The 17956-nt window shown below is 34.8% G+C and overlaps 1 protein-coding gene across 2 annotated transcripts in view; it reads left to right on the top strand.

Annotated features, from left to right (window-relative positions):
• Nucleotides 1-13513, top strand: part of LOC144977147 (engulfment and cell motility protein 1-like) — a 38958-nt gene extending 25445 nt beyond the window's left edge. For both annotated transcript variants that reach the window (XM_078922007.1, XM_078922008.1), the window contains exons 15-22: nt 359-467; nt 898-1034; nt 1888-2057; nt 2552-2667; nt 3231-3332; nt 4226-4305; nt 6214-6342; nt 7264-13513. In XM_078922007.1, the coding sequence (XP_078778133.1) occupies nt 359-467; nt 898-1034; nt 1888-2057; nt 2552-2667; nt 3231-3332; nt 4226-4305; nt 6214-6342; nt 7264-7416 (996 nt within the window). In that variant the 3' untranslated portion in view covers nt 7417-13513. The remainder of the gene's footprint in view (nt 1-358; nt 468-897; nt 1035-1887; nt 2058-2551; nt 2668-3230; nt 3333-4225; nt 4306-6213; nt 6343-7263) is intronic.
• Nucleotides 13514-17956: the final 4443 nt, after the last annotated feature.

Below are 17956 nucleotides of genomic sequence, written 5' to 3'. Positions count from 1 at the left end.
TTGTTGCAAAATTGGAAACTTTAATACCCATTGTGTAAGGTATTTGACCAGATGTGATTATAAATCGTAGGTGTGTTTCGTAGATGAGGCAAAGCAAGATAAAATGCTAGCTTGACTGACTAGTGAATTCTATGTAATGCAAAGTACCAGCTAAGCTAGTTTTTTTGTCTCACCTACGGAACATGCCTCAGGCTACAAACAGTTGCAGATGAAGTTAAATGGTGATATGTGCTGGATTAAGTGAACATTCTGTTCTATATGATTTGCTGGAAGAAGCGTATGGAATAATGTTTAAACAGTGTCAAAATTAGATAAGAAACGAAACCTCAATTTATTGCTTTTTGTAACTGTGTTTCAGGTGGTATTAGAAAACTCCACAAGAGCAGATGAACACGATTGCCCTTTTGTCCAAGCCAGCAAGATGTTGACCAAAATATTGTGTGAAGTCTTGAATATTGGAGAACCTCGTGAGTTTTGTTTTTTTTTTTTTCTTTGCTTTTGGTGTTTTGTTTTCCCTACAATTTTTTATGAGCAATTTGATTCGTCCTATTGTTGTTGTATTTTTTTTTTTGTTACTATTTTTCTTGTTTTTCGGTGGTCATGAGGCTAAATAAATAACTTCGATTGAGGATTATTACAATGCCACAAAACATATGTTGTCACCCTTTACTTTTGATTTTTTTTCTCTATACTTTAAGATTTAATTTTATTATGGAAATCAATCATTTTAAAAAAATGTAACTTGTTAATATTGTCTATCAATTCTCATTGAAGAAACTCAGATGTCTCCCCCCCCCCATTAACTATTACACGCATATTTGCTTACACGCCATTTACTATTGTAAAATAGCAACTGTGTAAAAATTTCTCTCCTCATGCATGGCTATTTTCATACAGCAACTGATGACGGCCAGACGTTTTATTCTATGTTCTTCACCCACGACAAACCTTTTGAGGAGTTTTTCTGTATATGCATTCAGCTACTGAATAAAACTTGGAGAGAGATGAAAGCAACAGCTCAAGATTTCAGAAAGGTAAGGCTGATTGAATGGGAAAAGAATTTATATCTCTTGTTGTTTGTTACTCATTATCATGTTTATTTCTAGATGTCAAAGTGTACTTCATTAAAAGAAGTCAAATAACATTGATCATTTTAATGATTACAGTAAGTTGTGAATTCATGTATATTTTAGACCCTGCAATGTGTCTTTGGAGAAGGAACTTTACACACATTACTCCACTGGACACAAGAGTGCAAAAATCATTTTGTTAATCATTTAACAGTGTGTTTGAACTTTTTTCAAATCCTATCTTCCATTGTTGACCTTTAGACCTAATTGTCTTTTCTAAGAGAGCAGTAATAGCAATTCCACATTGGCTTCAATGAAGTCCAAGTGACATCACAGTCACCACTTCTCTCTGCAAAAACAATAAGATATGATGTCAGGTTAGAGGGAAATCTTGACACCCCCCCCCCCCCCCCTCTTACCCCAACCTAATTATGAGCTTTTTCACGTCTCAAATTTTTGATAGACAAATATAAGCTCAATCTATTTTGCATCACTAGTTTATTACTAGATTTGTATAGTGGATAGGGCAGTGGACTAACACTGGTATGGTTCAGTTTCGACCCTTGTCCTCGTCATCGTTTTTTTGTTTTTTTGTTTGAGCAAGAAAGTTATTTGCCGTATTGTCCAATTTTCAGCCTGCATTGCATTGATGTGTCTTGGTTGACTTAGTCTTTTTTTATGATGACCCTTAAAGAAAAATTCTCTCCTGGACTTCTGATAGAGAGTTTTATTGATTTATTTTTAATTTTCAATTTTCAAACTACTACATCAGGCTTTCCCAAGGGTGTTACAAAATGTATGTTTGTCTTGTTTACAGGTGCTGGACGTAGTTAAGGAGCAGATCACGAGGACTTTGGACAAACAACTTGCATCCTTTGAATCATTCCGTACCAATATAAATTCCTTAACATATTCAGAAATCAACAAAATCTGGGAGGACGACCGAGTCAAGAAAGAGGGACAGGGGGCTTATTTAAAGCCTATTATGTGAGTTACCTGAAATTTTTATAAAAGTAATTTTTACTTGAGAGCACAACTTATGAATCAGTTGATCATGCCATTTGTAATTTTCCACAATTTCAAATATAATAACAATTTATTTACCACAAGAATGCCCAAAATAGAAAAAAATAAAAAATCATTCGAGTGTTACAGTGATTGACATTGATTGGACCAAATCTTGTTTTCATGCTGACTAGGATGGAAATCACTCTCACAATCGGGAATATCCATTTGGGAAGAATTGCCATAATTTTCAGCATTCATAAGGGACTGAATTATATCCTTATTAAGTTCTAACTCATTATCATCACTTTTTTTGACTTTGAAACTCACACCTCACTGTTCTATTCCATTTTTAAAAAGAATATCCCATAGTTTTGGTCTCCAAAAAAAAAGCTAAATTGAATCATGATCAGAATTCTTTGTCTTAATCCATTTTTCACTCCTGACTTATTAGTGCTAACTATTTCACCTTGCAGACAACTTAGGGAACAGATTACACCAGAAATCACAGAGCTGATCAAGCAGCAGCGAATCAACTACTTAATGTCTGGCACCCGATTTTCCAAATACAAACCCTCTGGAAGGATGAGAGGTAAAATTAATCATCATTCCACGGATGCAGAAATCTGACAAACTTTACTTCAGATATTTAAAGGGTTTTTAGATTCTATGTCAGTATGTACAAAATTAAATTAAAGCACAACGATTAAGACTCCTTTGCCATCCTCTGCCATATATTGACAAAACACTGTTTTTCATTTTGGCCAGAAAGCAAGGGAAAATTTCAAACATCATTTAATTTTAAGATGACCCACATTTTGTCAAAAAGTCTTAAAGCTGAAACTTCTGTAGGACCTTGGAAGTTTCTGATTTGACTTGCCTGAGAGTATTTTAAATTACAAAAAAAGCATTCCTCAGTTATATAAAGTACACCTGACTCCCTTCATCCAACAAGGGCCTAGGGGGGTAAAAAAGCAAGATTTGGCATCCTAGGCTCTCATAGAAGATTAATTCTGGCCCTAAGTGTAAGAGCAATATGGCTCCAACAGACTTCTATGGTATAAATAAAGAGGATGACCTGTTTACTCCTCTTCCTCTTTGGGATCAGTTGTCGTCCATATTTTATATGTTTATATTTTCCCCTGTCTATTGCAGACAAATTTTGGTTCTGGCGACTCTCCCCAAACCACAAAGCCCTCCTTTACGTTGACTGCGGGGAGTCAGACACGCCAAGCATGGAGGACCTCACCAATAAATGTAAAGTTTTATTGTATTTGTTATTTATTTTTTCACTTTGTTGCTCATGTGATCTCCCATCAGTCTTGTTGGACCCTCACAGTTTAACCCTTGATAGGTGGGGTTTAAAATTACTGTAATCAATTCATTAAGAGAGCAGTGTTTGTTATGGGAGATTCTAGTTACTCCTCTCTTGATGGGGAAGCTTTGGCATTCATTTAGGGTGAGATAAAAAAACATTGGGAGAAATTCTGGAGGTGATTTTAAGGGGAAAAAATTTTAGTAGATAAAAAGAAGAGGAAAGATATGACCAATATTTTCTATTGCTCATGAATATGAGAAACTAATCCGTTTTGCCATTCCAAGTTTATATGGATGGCATTGAAGAGATTAAAAGTAAATGATAATAAGACGGAAAAGAGAGGGATTATTGACATTGATTGGATTTAAACCTGTGTCATATGTGGCAACAGCTTTCTGTGATTTGATGTCTGGTAGTAGGCTAAAGACATGGCATGATTGAGATTGTAATGTATAAGTACATTCATGGATCACATGCGCATAAGTATAAAGCTTGGCTGTTCTACATGCCAAAGCCATTGTAACCAATATACAAACATAATATGTGTAACTTTAGTTGGAGAGAATTTGGTGAGAACTGATCACCACTAAGGCTGTTTGTGATCACCGTTTTTTCGAAGTGGGTTGAAAAGGAAATAGAAGATTAAATGGTAATCCATTCCCCTTCACCTCAAAAGAGGTGATTAAAATGATGTTAAAAAACAAAACAAATGGCAAGACTTATTTCCAAATTTACAACAATTGTTTGATTATAATATCGAGAAGCATTTATGAACTATCTCCTTCAGTTCCTTATAAAAATGTCATATCCATTTAATGCTTTTTTATTTCAGTACCTTTATCAAATATAGAAAAAGTTCAAGTAGGAAGAGACTGTCCTCATATTGCTGCCAAAGACAAGGGCAAAACTAAAGTAAGTTTGAGAAAAGTATAATTTTGGAAGTCTCCAATTTTTTCTCTCCAATATTTAGAGTTGTCACCAGTGTATTTTTTAATCTAATGGTATGGCATGTGCCTTGAGTTTTCAAGGATTATTTTAAAATCTTTCTTCATGTTCAGATTTAGGAAATAAAATGTTTATCAAGAGAGTTCTGATATAGTTTTTTTTGTTTGTTTTTCACTGCATACAATATCTACCTGGATTGGTGGTAATGTCATGCCATTCAACAATGCTCTTTATGATAAATCAAGCAAATGGATGAGTGAGCACTGCCATGCCCACATATTGTATTTCTCGGCTGCAGGGTTTGGTTGACATGGGTGACCATCAATTTTCTTAGGAATTGTATTCATAGGTCTATACATAGGGATCAGCATTAGGTGGGCACAAAAAAGAGGATAGTCATAAGAATATTTATAGGGCAGCCCACTTATAACAACATCCATTATAGTGACATCCTCTCTATAGCAACATGGAGTTCAAGTCCCAATTATTTTCTTATATGTCATTTGTAATTTTTTAAAAACTCACCTGAATGACATAAATTTGAGTAAAAACCATTTATAGCAATAGTGATATGGCAGTATTCACCAAATTCAAATCGACAGTCAAGGTAAAGTTTCTGGACAAATGAAAACGTTTTCCAACCAATGATATACAGTCCCCTATGGGTCAGTTGACTTGGGCATTTTCGATAACAGAGGCAATGCAAGACAAAAACCTAGCTTACTTGGTGCATTGCACAGGCACTCAAAAGCTGGTTGACCACCGTTGCCAGGTAGTAAACGCTCCACATCAGCGGAGTATGCCTCAATTATAAAATACTGCGCATACACTATCAACCAGCTATCATTATCTCTGATCTCTAATCATGCATACAAATACCGGGTGTTTCAAACTTAATGTCCTTTTGGATATATCGAAGATCACAAAATTCGGTGAACATAAAATACATTTATTTAGCAAATAACATTTTGGAACCATTCAGAAAAAGTTACATATGTTTTAACAGAAAATGAAAATTCACTAGTATATGGTGAATTTATTAAAGGAGATGCTCGAAATTACCTCTTTTGTGTCGCACACATTTGCGTACTGTCATGATGAAATGATGTGTGGCTCTCACAAAGCTGTGTGTCAATAATATTTACTAGTTGTTCAACTTGATGTCTCATTTCATGAAGACTCTGGAATCTTGCACCTGACCTTTTTTCTTTTAAATACAAAGAAAACATCCAGAGGCTTCAAGTCGGGGCTGTGATAGGCCCAAGGATGCTCCGTACAAAGACTAAAGATACGATCATCAAAATGAGCTCAGTCAATACGGTGTCTATATCATATTGTCAAAGCCTATCTATATGATTTGTTGGCATTTGGGGGGGGGGGGGGCACTTGTCATTGGCCATTACAGAAAGGTCTGTTGTTGGAAATAAGTACAAAAAAGATTTCAAGATGATTCAATTGTGTTGAAATGGCATGGATGGTTACATTTCAATTTTATAGAAATTACTGTGTTTGACATAAAGTGGTTTAGTTTAGCATTTAATCCCCTTGGAAATGAAGAGTTTTATGTACCCTTAAGAATTTTGAAAAATGTTTTGATGGAGCAAGTGATAAAAACAGATAGAGGTTGAGAGAAAAGACAGCATTTCTATCATTTATTCTCTCTCAGAGTAAAACATACGGGGGATCGTGCCAGATGGAGGGTGTTGATCTGTCATGGTCCAGGATTTGACTTATTCCCTCTTTCAGTCTTTTTTTTTTTTCTTTTTGTTCATGTAAATTTCTACACCTTTTATCATTATAAATCACTTACCCTTTTTTTCAACTAACCACCAAATCAACCACGTAAGAATCATTTGTTTGTTTCTTTCTTTGTAGAACCTCCATTCCAATCTAGCATTTTCCTTCCGGCTTGAGAATGATGCAGATGCAATGTGTTTTGTGGCCGGGTCAGAGAACGAATATGACATGTGGATTGATGGATTGAATTGCTTGCTCGGAAATCCTGTAAGATATTTGAGTTTGATTTAGATAATAACAGAAATATAAATATTGCAAATTTGCTGGAAGTGTTTAACAATAACTTGATGTTATGGATTCTAGTGTACAAGTAAATTTGTAAATTGTGCAGGTGACGGGCTGATGACGGTGTAAAGATTAATAATAGGTCATTTAAAACAAACTTTCAGATAATTTTTAATCAGGGTGCATTGAGAGTCCAACTCAAAGTTGAATTTATGGAGCAGAATTATTTCTCCCAGGGGATTTGGACCCTTGAATTTCTTACCTCGATCTAAGTCTTTGTTAAAAAAAGTAAAGCACTTAAAATGTTGTGATGGGATTACTTTGCTATCAAAACTGTATCCTTCCAGTGCAGGAATTAGCTCTCCATCTGACTTCTTAATTTGCAGCAATCTGTAGCATTTATACAGATCTTATTCGCTTTATAAGTGTTTTGCTAGTTGTCATCTTTCCCTCCTCTGTCTTCCTGTCTGTGGCTGTCATTCAGAAAATCTTTATCTGTCTATTGTAAGTCATTCGGCCATTTCCATTTCGGAACATACAGAGATTATGGCGTTATTTTTTTTCTAATATCTACAGTTTCTATATGATCTTTCAATTTGATTTCAAGCAGTTATCTTTCCATTTCCCCATGGCTTGTTATCAGCTTATTCACAAGTGATTTAGTTAGGGTTTGAAATCCAAATGTCAGTGCAGGGAGAACACATTGATGAACCATTTATTTCAGGAGGTTTGGAACTCGAAATATTGATATGCATCTTAGAAAACAGAGGAAACTTGTTTTGTATTACAGCAGATACATCATTAACATTGAAATCTTTAACTTATTTACGGTCTTAATATTAGATTACTTGTAATATTAATAAAATCTTATTGAAATCATTCTCATATTTAATCATCATACAGATGACCAGTGGTCAGGTGAATAAAGACTTGGATACTCTTCTTGCCATGGAAATAAAGATGAGGATGTTAGAGACCGAAGGTGTGCCTATTCCAGCAGAAGCACCTATTATTCCACCTCCTCCTGCCAACTTTACTTTTGCTTATCAACTCTAATTTATTTTATACTTTAACACCAATATTAACAATTTTGTTATTCCAATAGAATGAGGACCTACTTGCAAAGCCTGCTTAGTCAAATTTAGATAGAACAAAAAAGATATATTCTTTCTATCTTAATTGGTTACTTTTGCATGTTTGCCTAAGAGCTCAAATTTGAAAATCTAAGTCATACATTAAAATTTAATTTAAAAAATGAAACTCAATCAATTAGGGGAGGGGGGTGGGGGTGCGAGGGGGAGGGGATTTTTAAAACCAAAAACAGAATCAACTTAACTCAGCAAGTTATGCAAGTAGACTTCACAAGTAGTAAGTCGGTTAAACATCTATTTTGAGTTATTGATTTTAAATGTTATTAATAACTGTTCTAATGTGGAATAGGAGATTTCTTTGAAACGAATGAGACAACTTGTCAGATTAGAAGAATGGGACAATTCTAGAGCCAGCAAAGTTAAAACATAGTGATGGAAATAGACGGCCATTAGGCGATCCAGTCATTCAACTATCTATATAGTAGGATAACAGTTGAACCATTTCAATGTATATGCTTTTAGCTGTGGAATATATATATATAATTTAAATCTTGTTTTGAGTATAAAACTCACTTAGCTAATTTACCAAAGGTATAAAATGAAATAACCAATGAGTTGTAAAACAACAGATTTTTTTTCCTTTTCTATCCAAGACTAAATTGCCTTTTGATCATAACACTCTTTGTAAATACACATACAATTATAAAGTATAGAGATTACAATAGTGCATTTATTTGGAAATTGTAATTATTATACTCATTTCCTAACACAAATAGCATTGGGTTTTAAAAATCAATATTCATTTTTCTTATCCCACAAAATGCATACAACCAATTTACCTATATTTAGCCCCTCAGTGAAAAGACATCACCGCATACTGTAGTTAGAATATGCATAATTCTGCCCCCATGCCCCCCCCCCCCCCCACCCCCCTTGCACTCTTTAGCTCAAAGAAAATCAATGGATACTAGTGGTATACAAGACACGCAGATGGTCAGTCCATGAAAATCATAATATGTGATATATTTTATTAACAATTACATTTCCAGATTTGATAACTTGTTGACTTCGTTGAATATAATTCTACTCATTAATCATCAATTCTTTTCATCCCATTTAGTCATCTTTACTTTTTTAGACTTATATATAAGAGAGCTTGTTTCAGGCTATGGTAAAATATTGTTGTTGGTTGTAGGTGATGAAAGGACAAATAATTACAATGGTTTTTAAATAAATTTATTCTACATGAACTAATTGATTGGAATCACAAGGATATAATTTTGGAGTGTTTATGTCACCATGTTTCAAGGTGTTTCTCCTTTCAGAACATTTCCTTTGTCATACTCAATCAACTTTGTCCACTGTATTTGTTATTGTTTTAGGAACCTCCCAGTTTTATGCATTTGGTGTCAGGCTCTCCCTTTATGTGTCATTTGTCGATATTTATATTTATGAAATTTGACGACAAAAACAAGGTATTTTAGCATTGTTTTCATAAATATTCAAAGTGATTTGCAGTTTTGTCACCTATGTCGGAAAATATGACTTTTTGTCCCAGCCTCTTATGCTTTTGATCTAAATGAAAAGAAAAATATTTACTTGTCATAATTCCATATAAGGAATTTCTCGAGTGCTCCATTATGAATGTAAATGTAAGAAATGCACAGATTTCAAATTGTGCAATTGGCTACAATTTATTAATCGTTTTGACATATAAACCATTGAAAGATGTCATGAATTTTGTGCATTATCTTGCCTTTTGTTATTCATTAGCAGTCTTTTCCTTCTTTTTTTCCCCACAATTTTGCAAACCACTCTTGTTACAGAATGTTCTGAGGAACTTTTTAAATCATTATGGAAAAGTCTATAATTTTTTTTTATTGCATTGATCGTTCTGAATGTTCACTATTTCATAATTTGATTATAATTTTTAAGAATTTGTAAATGTCTCTCCTTTACTGAGCATTGGCAGCCCGGTAAATACCAAAGGTTGGACTTTAATGCTGTATTTAATTTTATATGAACAGTATATATAAATATAATGACTGATTGAAATATATGCAACAAAGCCTTGGTTTTTCTCTATACACATCTACATGCATTTTGTAACTATACAACATTACACATTTTGCACCATTATTTTATTCAACATGTATTCTCGATCACACAACTATTTTATCTCCTATCATTGAAAAGCAATTGAATGCTGCTCCCATTCTGTTGAACATAAATACAATGTAATACAGGAAAATCATGACAAAGTGCACTCTTCAAATGAGTAAACGGCCTTAGTATGAAGTTGGTATCTTATCATGTTTCTGTCACTCAAATTATTATTTCCTCACCAATTAAGATTAATCCTAATTTTTAAAGTCTCCTTATCAGCTTTGAAATAAAAAATAGTGTAAAAACAATACCAATATCTATGCACTTGGAAAAAAAATGTCTTTTGTCATGGTTTTCCTTTGCTGCATTACACATTTTAAATGAACCCAGTCAACCATGAGAATGTGAGTTAAGAGCTGTTTCCAAGGACTCAACTATGCGCCACTCAGTGCATGACTTGAACCCTGCATCTTCCGGACTGAAGGCGAGTATCATACCACAAGACCACATAGCCGCACAAAGATAAAGATGAGATCATAATTTAAATTCTTGATTTTTCTTTCATATAATATACCCCTGCTTTCAATTCTCTCTCCTTTTTGAAGAAAAGAAAGCAAATCTTAATTCATCCAACAATTAACAATGAATGATAAGCAATTTAGTCATCTTATCACCTCTACTTTTGTGAGCCATCTTGGTCTCCAATACAGTTTGGTGTTGAGATAAGAAGTGTCCTGGTAAAAGTTGCTCTTTTTCAGGAAAGTATGAAATGATGAAGTATTTGATGTATACCGTTACTTTTATTATTACTATTCTTTTGTTATATAAGAAGACAATTTCAAACATTCCAGTGTTTTGATTTAATTTGCATTGTTTGTTGTTTTAAAGAAAGCATAAAGAGACTGAACTTGATCCCCCCATGAATATTAATTATGAGGGTAATTTAGAGTAATTTGAATTGAATTATAAATTTTGTGGTTTTTTTTTACAAATCCTAGGATTTCCAATCTGATCCATACTGTTGCAACTTCAACACTGAAGATGGACGCAACATTTGTGTGGGTTGGGATGATGATAAGTTATGGCTCTGTATCACATTCATTATGTCCTCCTGTGACAGAACTGTTTTCATGTTGACAAAGTATATTTCTTATAACTGTCAGAATTTCTCAAGTAGTGAAGAGAGCAAATTCGATAACTATATTGTACGTGGAATTGCTCATAATAATCATAATAATGACATAATCTAATGCGGAGATGCATTTCTTATTCGATTTCCACTCAATTTTTTGTCATTCTTAACCCTCCCTAGATGGTGTCCAATTTTATTTTATTCTGACTCTATATCTTTTGTATTTCACCACAAGCAATAAGACAGCTTTAATGACATGGTCATCAATGAAATGTTGTGATTTAGTGAAGTGGGAGTCATCTTGTTCTAGATCCAGAATAACCTTTTGATTGCTCCGTTATTTTCCTTTTTCATAGTATTGCTCTAACTTTAAAGTATTTCAGGCTACTGGAGTCGAGCACAAACGACACAATTATTCATTGGTTACTTACTTATTATTCATAATATGCAATCAACAAGCATATTTGAGTTTTCTACTTCAACCCATTTTTGAATACAAAATGTATATAAAGTTTATTCCATCATCATCATCATCATCATCATCATCATTTTCACCATCATTCTACACTTCGGAATGTTATCGAGGCCTTGAATATGCATTTTATTTTGCATCCATGTTCGTGAAAGAATGGGAATTTAAAGGTATAGAAAATTAGCAATGTTATTGATCAGACCTGCGTTAAAGTCATTGGTTTATCTTGTGGTTAGAAAAAAAGACCCAAAAGACTTTCTTATTTGTAATACGAGAATGACAACTACAGTGATTTTGTTTTTTATACTTTGTCTGTCACTACTATTGTACGTACCTTTTCCACATACACTCGACACGGAAATCTCAAACTTGGTGCAAGTCCCCATTTTAATCCCTCTATTTTGTTAGTATTGGCAACCTGAAAATCTCTAACACTTCCCGGGCCAACATGGAAATATCGAATAAACTGGACATTCCTTTGCGGTTCGTTGAAATTTTTTCTTCTTTCGAATTGTTTGTGTTGAACAGAAACAAAAGATGCCATTGCTCTCCCCGTAGCTCTAAGTGTCAGTTAATGTGTTACAAGTGCGTGTGTGCGGCATATATTATGTGTGTGTGTGCATATGCTGAACTGAGGGGGAATTGCGAAGCATGTTTGACCAGCGTCTTACGCACACCACCCATCACTCCATCGTTATCTCACGTTATGGTATTAATCTGAGGTGCCAGTACCATAGCAAAATGACCAATATCGTTAGGCAGCAGGAGACTAACAAGGCAGTGATTGCCTTTGGCATTAACTGTTACGTATTAAAATGATACAAACAATTAGGGATGGGGAAGGTGGGGTGAGAGCAATGCCCTTTAGCTTGCTGTGGGTAAGATGGAAGAGCATGAGGGTGTTAAGTGAGGAGTGATAGTGATAGTAGTGATTTTAGGTACCTGATTAGTAGGTAATGATGTTGCATGCTGAGTGTGTAATCCACAATGCGATATGCTGGCTTAGTCTTTTTATCAAATTAAACAAGACAAGACGCACTAAACGCAACACCAGTGAAAACTCTCTTCATAATTTTGTAAAAGATGGCGAGAAAAGGTAATTGAATTGTCTCACTATCGACTCTTGACAGAATTTACAATAACTGAGAGTTATCATTATAATATGACTTTTATCAAGACCACTCACATTTACCTCCCTCATATTCTTCCTCATATCCTCTGTAAAATACTCAACACGGAAAACTTTAAAACACGGAAATCTCGAACAGCTAGGCCCAGTACCGACTTGTTCGAGATTTCCGTGCTTGCGTGTATATTGATAAATAATATTATAGATTTGAAAGTCTTGTTAATATATTTTATACAGATAACGTTTGACATAAGAATTGTGAGAACTTATCTGTAACTTCTAATTTTGTTTTAAGGGTATTTTAGGTTTGATCTAAATAAATAAATAAAATTCCCTTTATTCAATCTATAGGGTAAATTTGTCCCTACAGTCTATTCCAAAGGAAGACTGGAATAACCCAGGTACGAAGCAAAGACCTTACCGCTGAGCTATGCTGTCCCTTTGTCCGCAAATCGTTTTATACTGCTGTATAATGACAAAAAAAAACCATTTAGATTTTGGTCAGAAAACTTTTACATTTACTTCATATACAATGGAATCTGCATAAAGTCAACACTCTTACGATCCCAAATTTTCTATTCTTTATCGAGGAGTGTCCCATTGATAATGGATAAAGTCAACCTTGCTTAAAGTCAACCAATCTTTCTGCCTTGTTGGCTTTATCGGGATTCCAATGTATCAATAGATCAGGACGATCTTCATCTTTTTCAAAGAGACCTTACTGAGACATATGGAAATCTCAGATCACAGACTTTTTGACAAGTCTATAGTTATAGATATTGTAAAAGTTTTTTGGCCAAAATTTTGAAATGTGTTTTTTTTTCATGGCACTGCAGAACATCAATCCCTTGTTCATGGTGTCTACATCGATAATGCTGACATGTGTCCTGATACATTCTTTATCTTATAATTGGGACATGGAGTGTATTTTTTTCAAAGTTCCAAAATAACAGCGACTAATGATAAGTTTAAATGAAAACAGAAACAAAATATTAGGTATGATTGTGAAATTTAAAGGAAAAATATTTCCTCAAACATCTGTTCGTTCAAAACAAAATATGACTTCTTATAATAGCAGCCTAATGAACAGTACAATTATTGAATGGATGGTTTGATTTTGACTTCAGTGTAATAATATGTTATTGTCATACATTATTATATAATTATTGCAACAATGACGTTATCTATTTGCATGTAAACAATAAACATTTTTGAAATAATAATTTCTGTGTGGTTCAATTTATTACTTGTTAAGCTTGAGCTTGATCTTTTATATAGTCCATTATTCAGTAAATGTGCTCAAAGCGTGTTACAAGATATCTGAAGCCAACAGCAACACGTAACATGTAGGATGAGACATAACACCGGTGCTAGTGCAATTTTTTTTTTTTCGACAGGTATACAACTTTGCACAGCTCAATGTCATGACTAGAACAGGGAATTATTGGTCCAATGGCGAGTGTCACACTATAAGACTTCAAAGGCACACTGCATATTTTGGATGCTACTATGTATGAGTGGAGACGAGATGGTACATTTTTGTTCGGGAACTGGTGGTTGGTAGGGTCTAAAATCCCTTTTTCTTATGTTCACAGGCATTTATTTAGGCTTGGTATGGTTTCTTTTATCCCTTTCCAAATTTTCAGCTTTCTGGCCTTGTTCTTCTAATCTTTTTTGTTGTTGATGTTGCTGTTCTTCCTCTTTTTTTCTTTTTCATATAAACCAACAAACTTCGTATCAGAGTATCGCTGCTGATGTGCATCTTGAAAAAGCAAAACCAAACAAAACGATGGCTATGGATCCAAACAGAAGCCAGGCAGGATAAACTTTGGGTGCTGTTCTCGTAGCAGACCTACCATATTTTGATCAGTCTGCCTGCCTTTGTGATTGACAGGTGCGGACCTACCTGCCTTTGGGGGCCTACTATTATTCTTAACAACGCCACTACCTCACTCATTCGCCTGTAGTGTTTCATTCATCCTATTTTGTTGATAAAGGGGGACCCTGAAACGTCCATTTTACCTGTTTTCGTATATTAAATTGAAGCTTACATTCTATTTCACATTATTTCTTCGAGCTTCGAGCAGCAACATTTACTTTATTGTTGCCTTGTCGCGATGCTGTCGAGTGAAAACAAAAGTGGATAGGTGCAAGTGCGACAGTAAGAGAAGGCCACATCATGGGGATCATTGCGACAATGTTGTGAGAAAACTATAGCGGATAGAAGATACATCGAGTTGTGCGATGTTTACTGGCTTTCAAAATTGGGCCTTTAATATATGCATATTACATGTCTATGAAGAACCACTTTTTTTTTCATTTAAATGACAAAAAGAAGTCAGACATACAGTGCAATATGCACAATACCCATTTTTTTACCTTTATTACAAGAAAAAAAAATAACACAAAGAAAAATAAAGGAAATCCCCCCCCCCCCCCCCCAAAAAAAAAAAGAAAAGAAAAAAAGATTTTTTTTTTTAAATCACCCTACCTTGACGGGGGATTTAACATCAGACCTCTGGTACTGTTTCATACACACCTTTCCAGATTTATATTTTACAACAGTGCCTGCTCCCTAACTTGTCACTTCACTTCGATAATTTCAAAATAAAAATGGAGCTACACACGTGTCGTTGTCCTTGTCTATTAGTGTTCAATATCTATTGCGTGGTTCGGCGGTACGGTCTTTGCTTCGTACCCAAAAGGTACTGAGTTCGACTACCCACCTCGTTATGTGGCCTTGAGCACTTTGCGGCGCTGCACTGCGGCTGACGACTGGGTCATCCGTCTTCCTTTAGAATAGACCCTAAAGACAAATCTCCCCTTGGGGATGAATACAGGGACATTTTTTCTTAAATCTATTTATTTATTATGATGTCGGTGAGGATTGACAGTGGAAAGGCATACCCTTGAGACGAGGAGAAGCATCAAATCGTCACAACTATTGAGTAACCCCTTTGTTGTAATGGTAGCACTTCTAATCAGTAATCAGAAAGTCTGAGGTTCGATCACCAGTATAGGCAGGCTGGGTTTGTTTTTGTTTTTTTTCAATTGTACTTCTCTATCTGCTTTTGCTGGCAGTTTCATAAACACCTCTTCAGGTTTTTATCTGTTTCCGGTATCTGCTCCCTGTTTTTGTTTTTTGTTTTTAAGGGTTTTACGGCGCTTGCAACACATTAAGGTCATATCAGCGCCAGTAAAAAGGAAGAAAATGGGTTAGTAAAAAGTTCTAGAATTACAATTAGAGCACCAAAGAAAAGGTAAGACAAAGGGGAATTGGTTCAAATAGGAAATATACGTAGATTGTGTTGTGTTCTTGGATCATTAATTAATAAGACATTGTATTCCAAGAATCAACAAACCAACTTGTTACAGTAAAGAACATTTATTAAACAACATAACATAAGATACATGTGTACAGGATGACGGTTGGATACAGAGTGACTCTCAACAAGGCAGTTACTAGAACAGACGCTAGCTGTGAACGATACTACATCAGATGGACGATACTTGAATACAATAAATTTCATTCACAACAGATTCCAAGAGCGCAACATCAAAGTACTTAGTTTGATATCACCTAATAGTCTCATTCAGACACAAGCACAAGTTCCCACTAAGAGGAATACATTCAAATTTTACAAATCATATATAATATGTGAACAAAACATAATAAAGTGCATAATAGAGAGATGATTTACAAGACAAAAAATATCATCTCCCGAAACTCTAACTTAACTATACATTTGACTGTTTCCCTCCCAGCTAAAGTATCCAACCAGGGCCTGGACAAGATCAAGTAATTTCATTCCAAGACAAAGACAGAAGCATGTTGGAAAACAGATAACAGATATAGGGGGACAGAAAACACAGTAAGTGCCTCCCTGCCCACGATGGGAGTCAGGAATCCCACCCAGTGTCTGCTCCTTAATTTGCAAATAAATGTTACTTCAGGAATAGATTGGAAATGCAAAGAGCATAAATACCCCTTCACAACTCTATACTTGTTTTGTTGTAAAAATATAAAACATTCTTAAGCTCTTGTGTGTTTCAGAATACAAGACGTAACAAAAACAAAAAGAGGCAAAATAAAACAATTCAAACAAGTTTAATAAATAAGGCCACTTTTTGTTCAATTTTATTTTTTTCAATATTCTTCTAAATCTTCTCATACTTTGGACAAAATTGCATTCTATTAAAATAAAAATAATTTCATACTGGTTAACAAATCTGCATTGTAATGGAGAATATTTTGGGTTGGTTTGAGAGTATTTCCATTACAACAATAACAAAACAATTTGGATTATCATGCATGCAAAAAATGCGCTTAGCTTGGAAAACTTTGAAAGAAAGTTACCGTGTCATCCAATGAGCTATCCAAGAATTTAATCACTCCTCTACCCCGTACTCAAGTTGAGACATTGCTTTTATCTGCAGTGTGGACACATATTTTGATGTTTGTTTTTAAGGGTTTTACAGTGCAAGTGACACATTTGGATACTATCAGCGCCAGTTAAAAGGAAGAAAATGAGATAGTAAAACGTTCTAGAATTACAATTAAAGTACCAAAGAAAAAGGAAGACAAAGGGGAATTAGAACAAATAGGGAATAGATGTAGATTCCAAGCGCACACTATTAGTGTACTCAGTTTGAGATCACCTAAATGCCTCATCCTGACACAAGCACAGGTCCCCACTAAGAGGATCACACTCAAATGTTTACAAATAATATATATGTAAATCAAAAATAATGCAGTGTATAACAGAGATGATTTACAAGACAAAAAATATCATCTCCCAAAACTCTAACATTTAACTGTTTCCCTCCCAGCTAAGGTATCCGATCAGGGCCAGGACAAAATAAAGTAATCTCATCCCAAGACAAAGACAGAAAGCATATTGTAAAACAGATATAAGGGGATAGAAGACACAGTAAGTGCCTTCCTGCGCATTATGGAAGGTTAGGAACCCCAACCAGAATCAGACTTCAATTCAATTGTCATCAAAGAATCACACGGTTTAAACCAGCAAAAACCATGTTGAGTCAATGGGCCACAAATGATTTTTGATCATCCCCATGTCCAATTTTCCTTAGTTACGCCGCTGCTTGCAGATGGTAGCATTGCAACAACTACTGTGGTAGAAGCAGAATTGAGATGCCCAAACTACGATGGACTGGTCTCAGCGATGCAGATGGACAACACGTTGTATGATGTGATTGTAGGGAAAAAGCCCAAAACTAAATGTTCAGGATCGATGTAAGTGAAGTGAGGAGACGAGGTCAACTGCGCACAAAAAGGGATAGAAGCCATTGATGACGCCGATTGCGTCAAATATCGATGTCACAGTCAAATTATTATATTTTTAAAAAAGGGTTTTACGGCGCTTGCAACACATTTAGGTTATATCAGCGCCAGTAAAAAGGAAGAAAATGGGATAGTAAAAAGTTCTAGAATTACAATTGAAGCACCCAAGAGAACGTAAGACAAAGGGGAACTGGGAACAAATAGGGATCAGATGTAGATTCCAAGAGCATACCACCAATGTACTTAGTTTGAGATCACCTATAAGTCTCATCCGGACACAAGAACAAAATCCAACAAAGAGGAACAGAGTCAAATGCTTACATTATACATTAAAAATAATAAATATAATAATAAATAACAG

This window comes from Berghia stephanieae, chromosome 7 (genome assembly GCF_034508935.2).
Source record: "Berghia stephanieae isolate SIO BIC M18660-M18661 chromosome 7, UCSD_Bste_1.3, whole genome shotgun sequence".
NCBI classification, from domain to species: Eukaryota; Metazoa; Mollusca; class Gastropoda; order Nudibranchia; family Aeolidiidae; genus Berghia; species Berghia stephanieae.
This window is presented reverse-complemented; position numbering and strand designations above follow the sequence as displayed.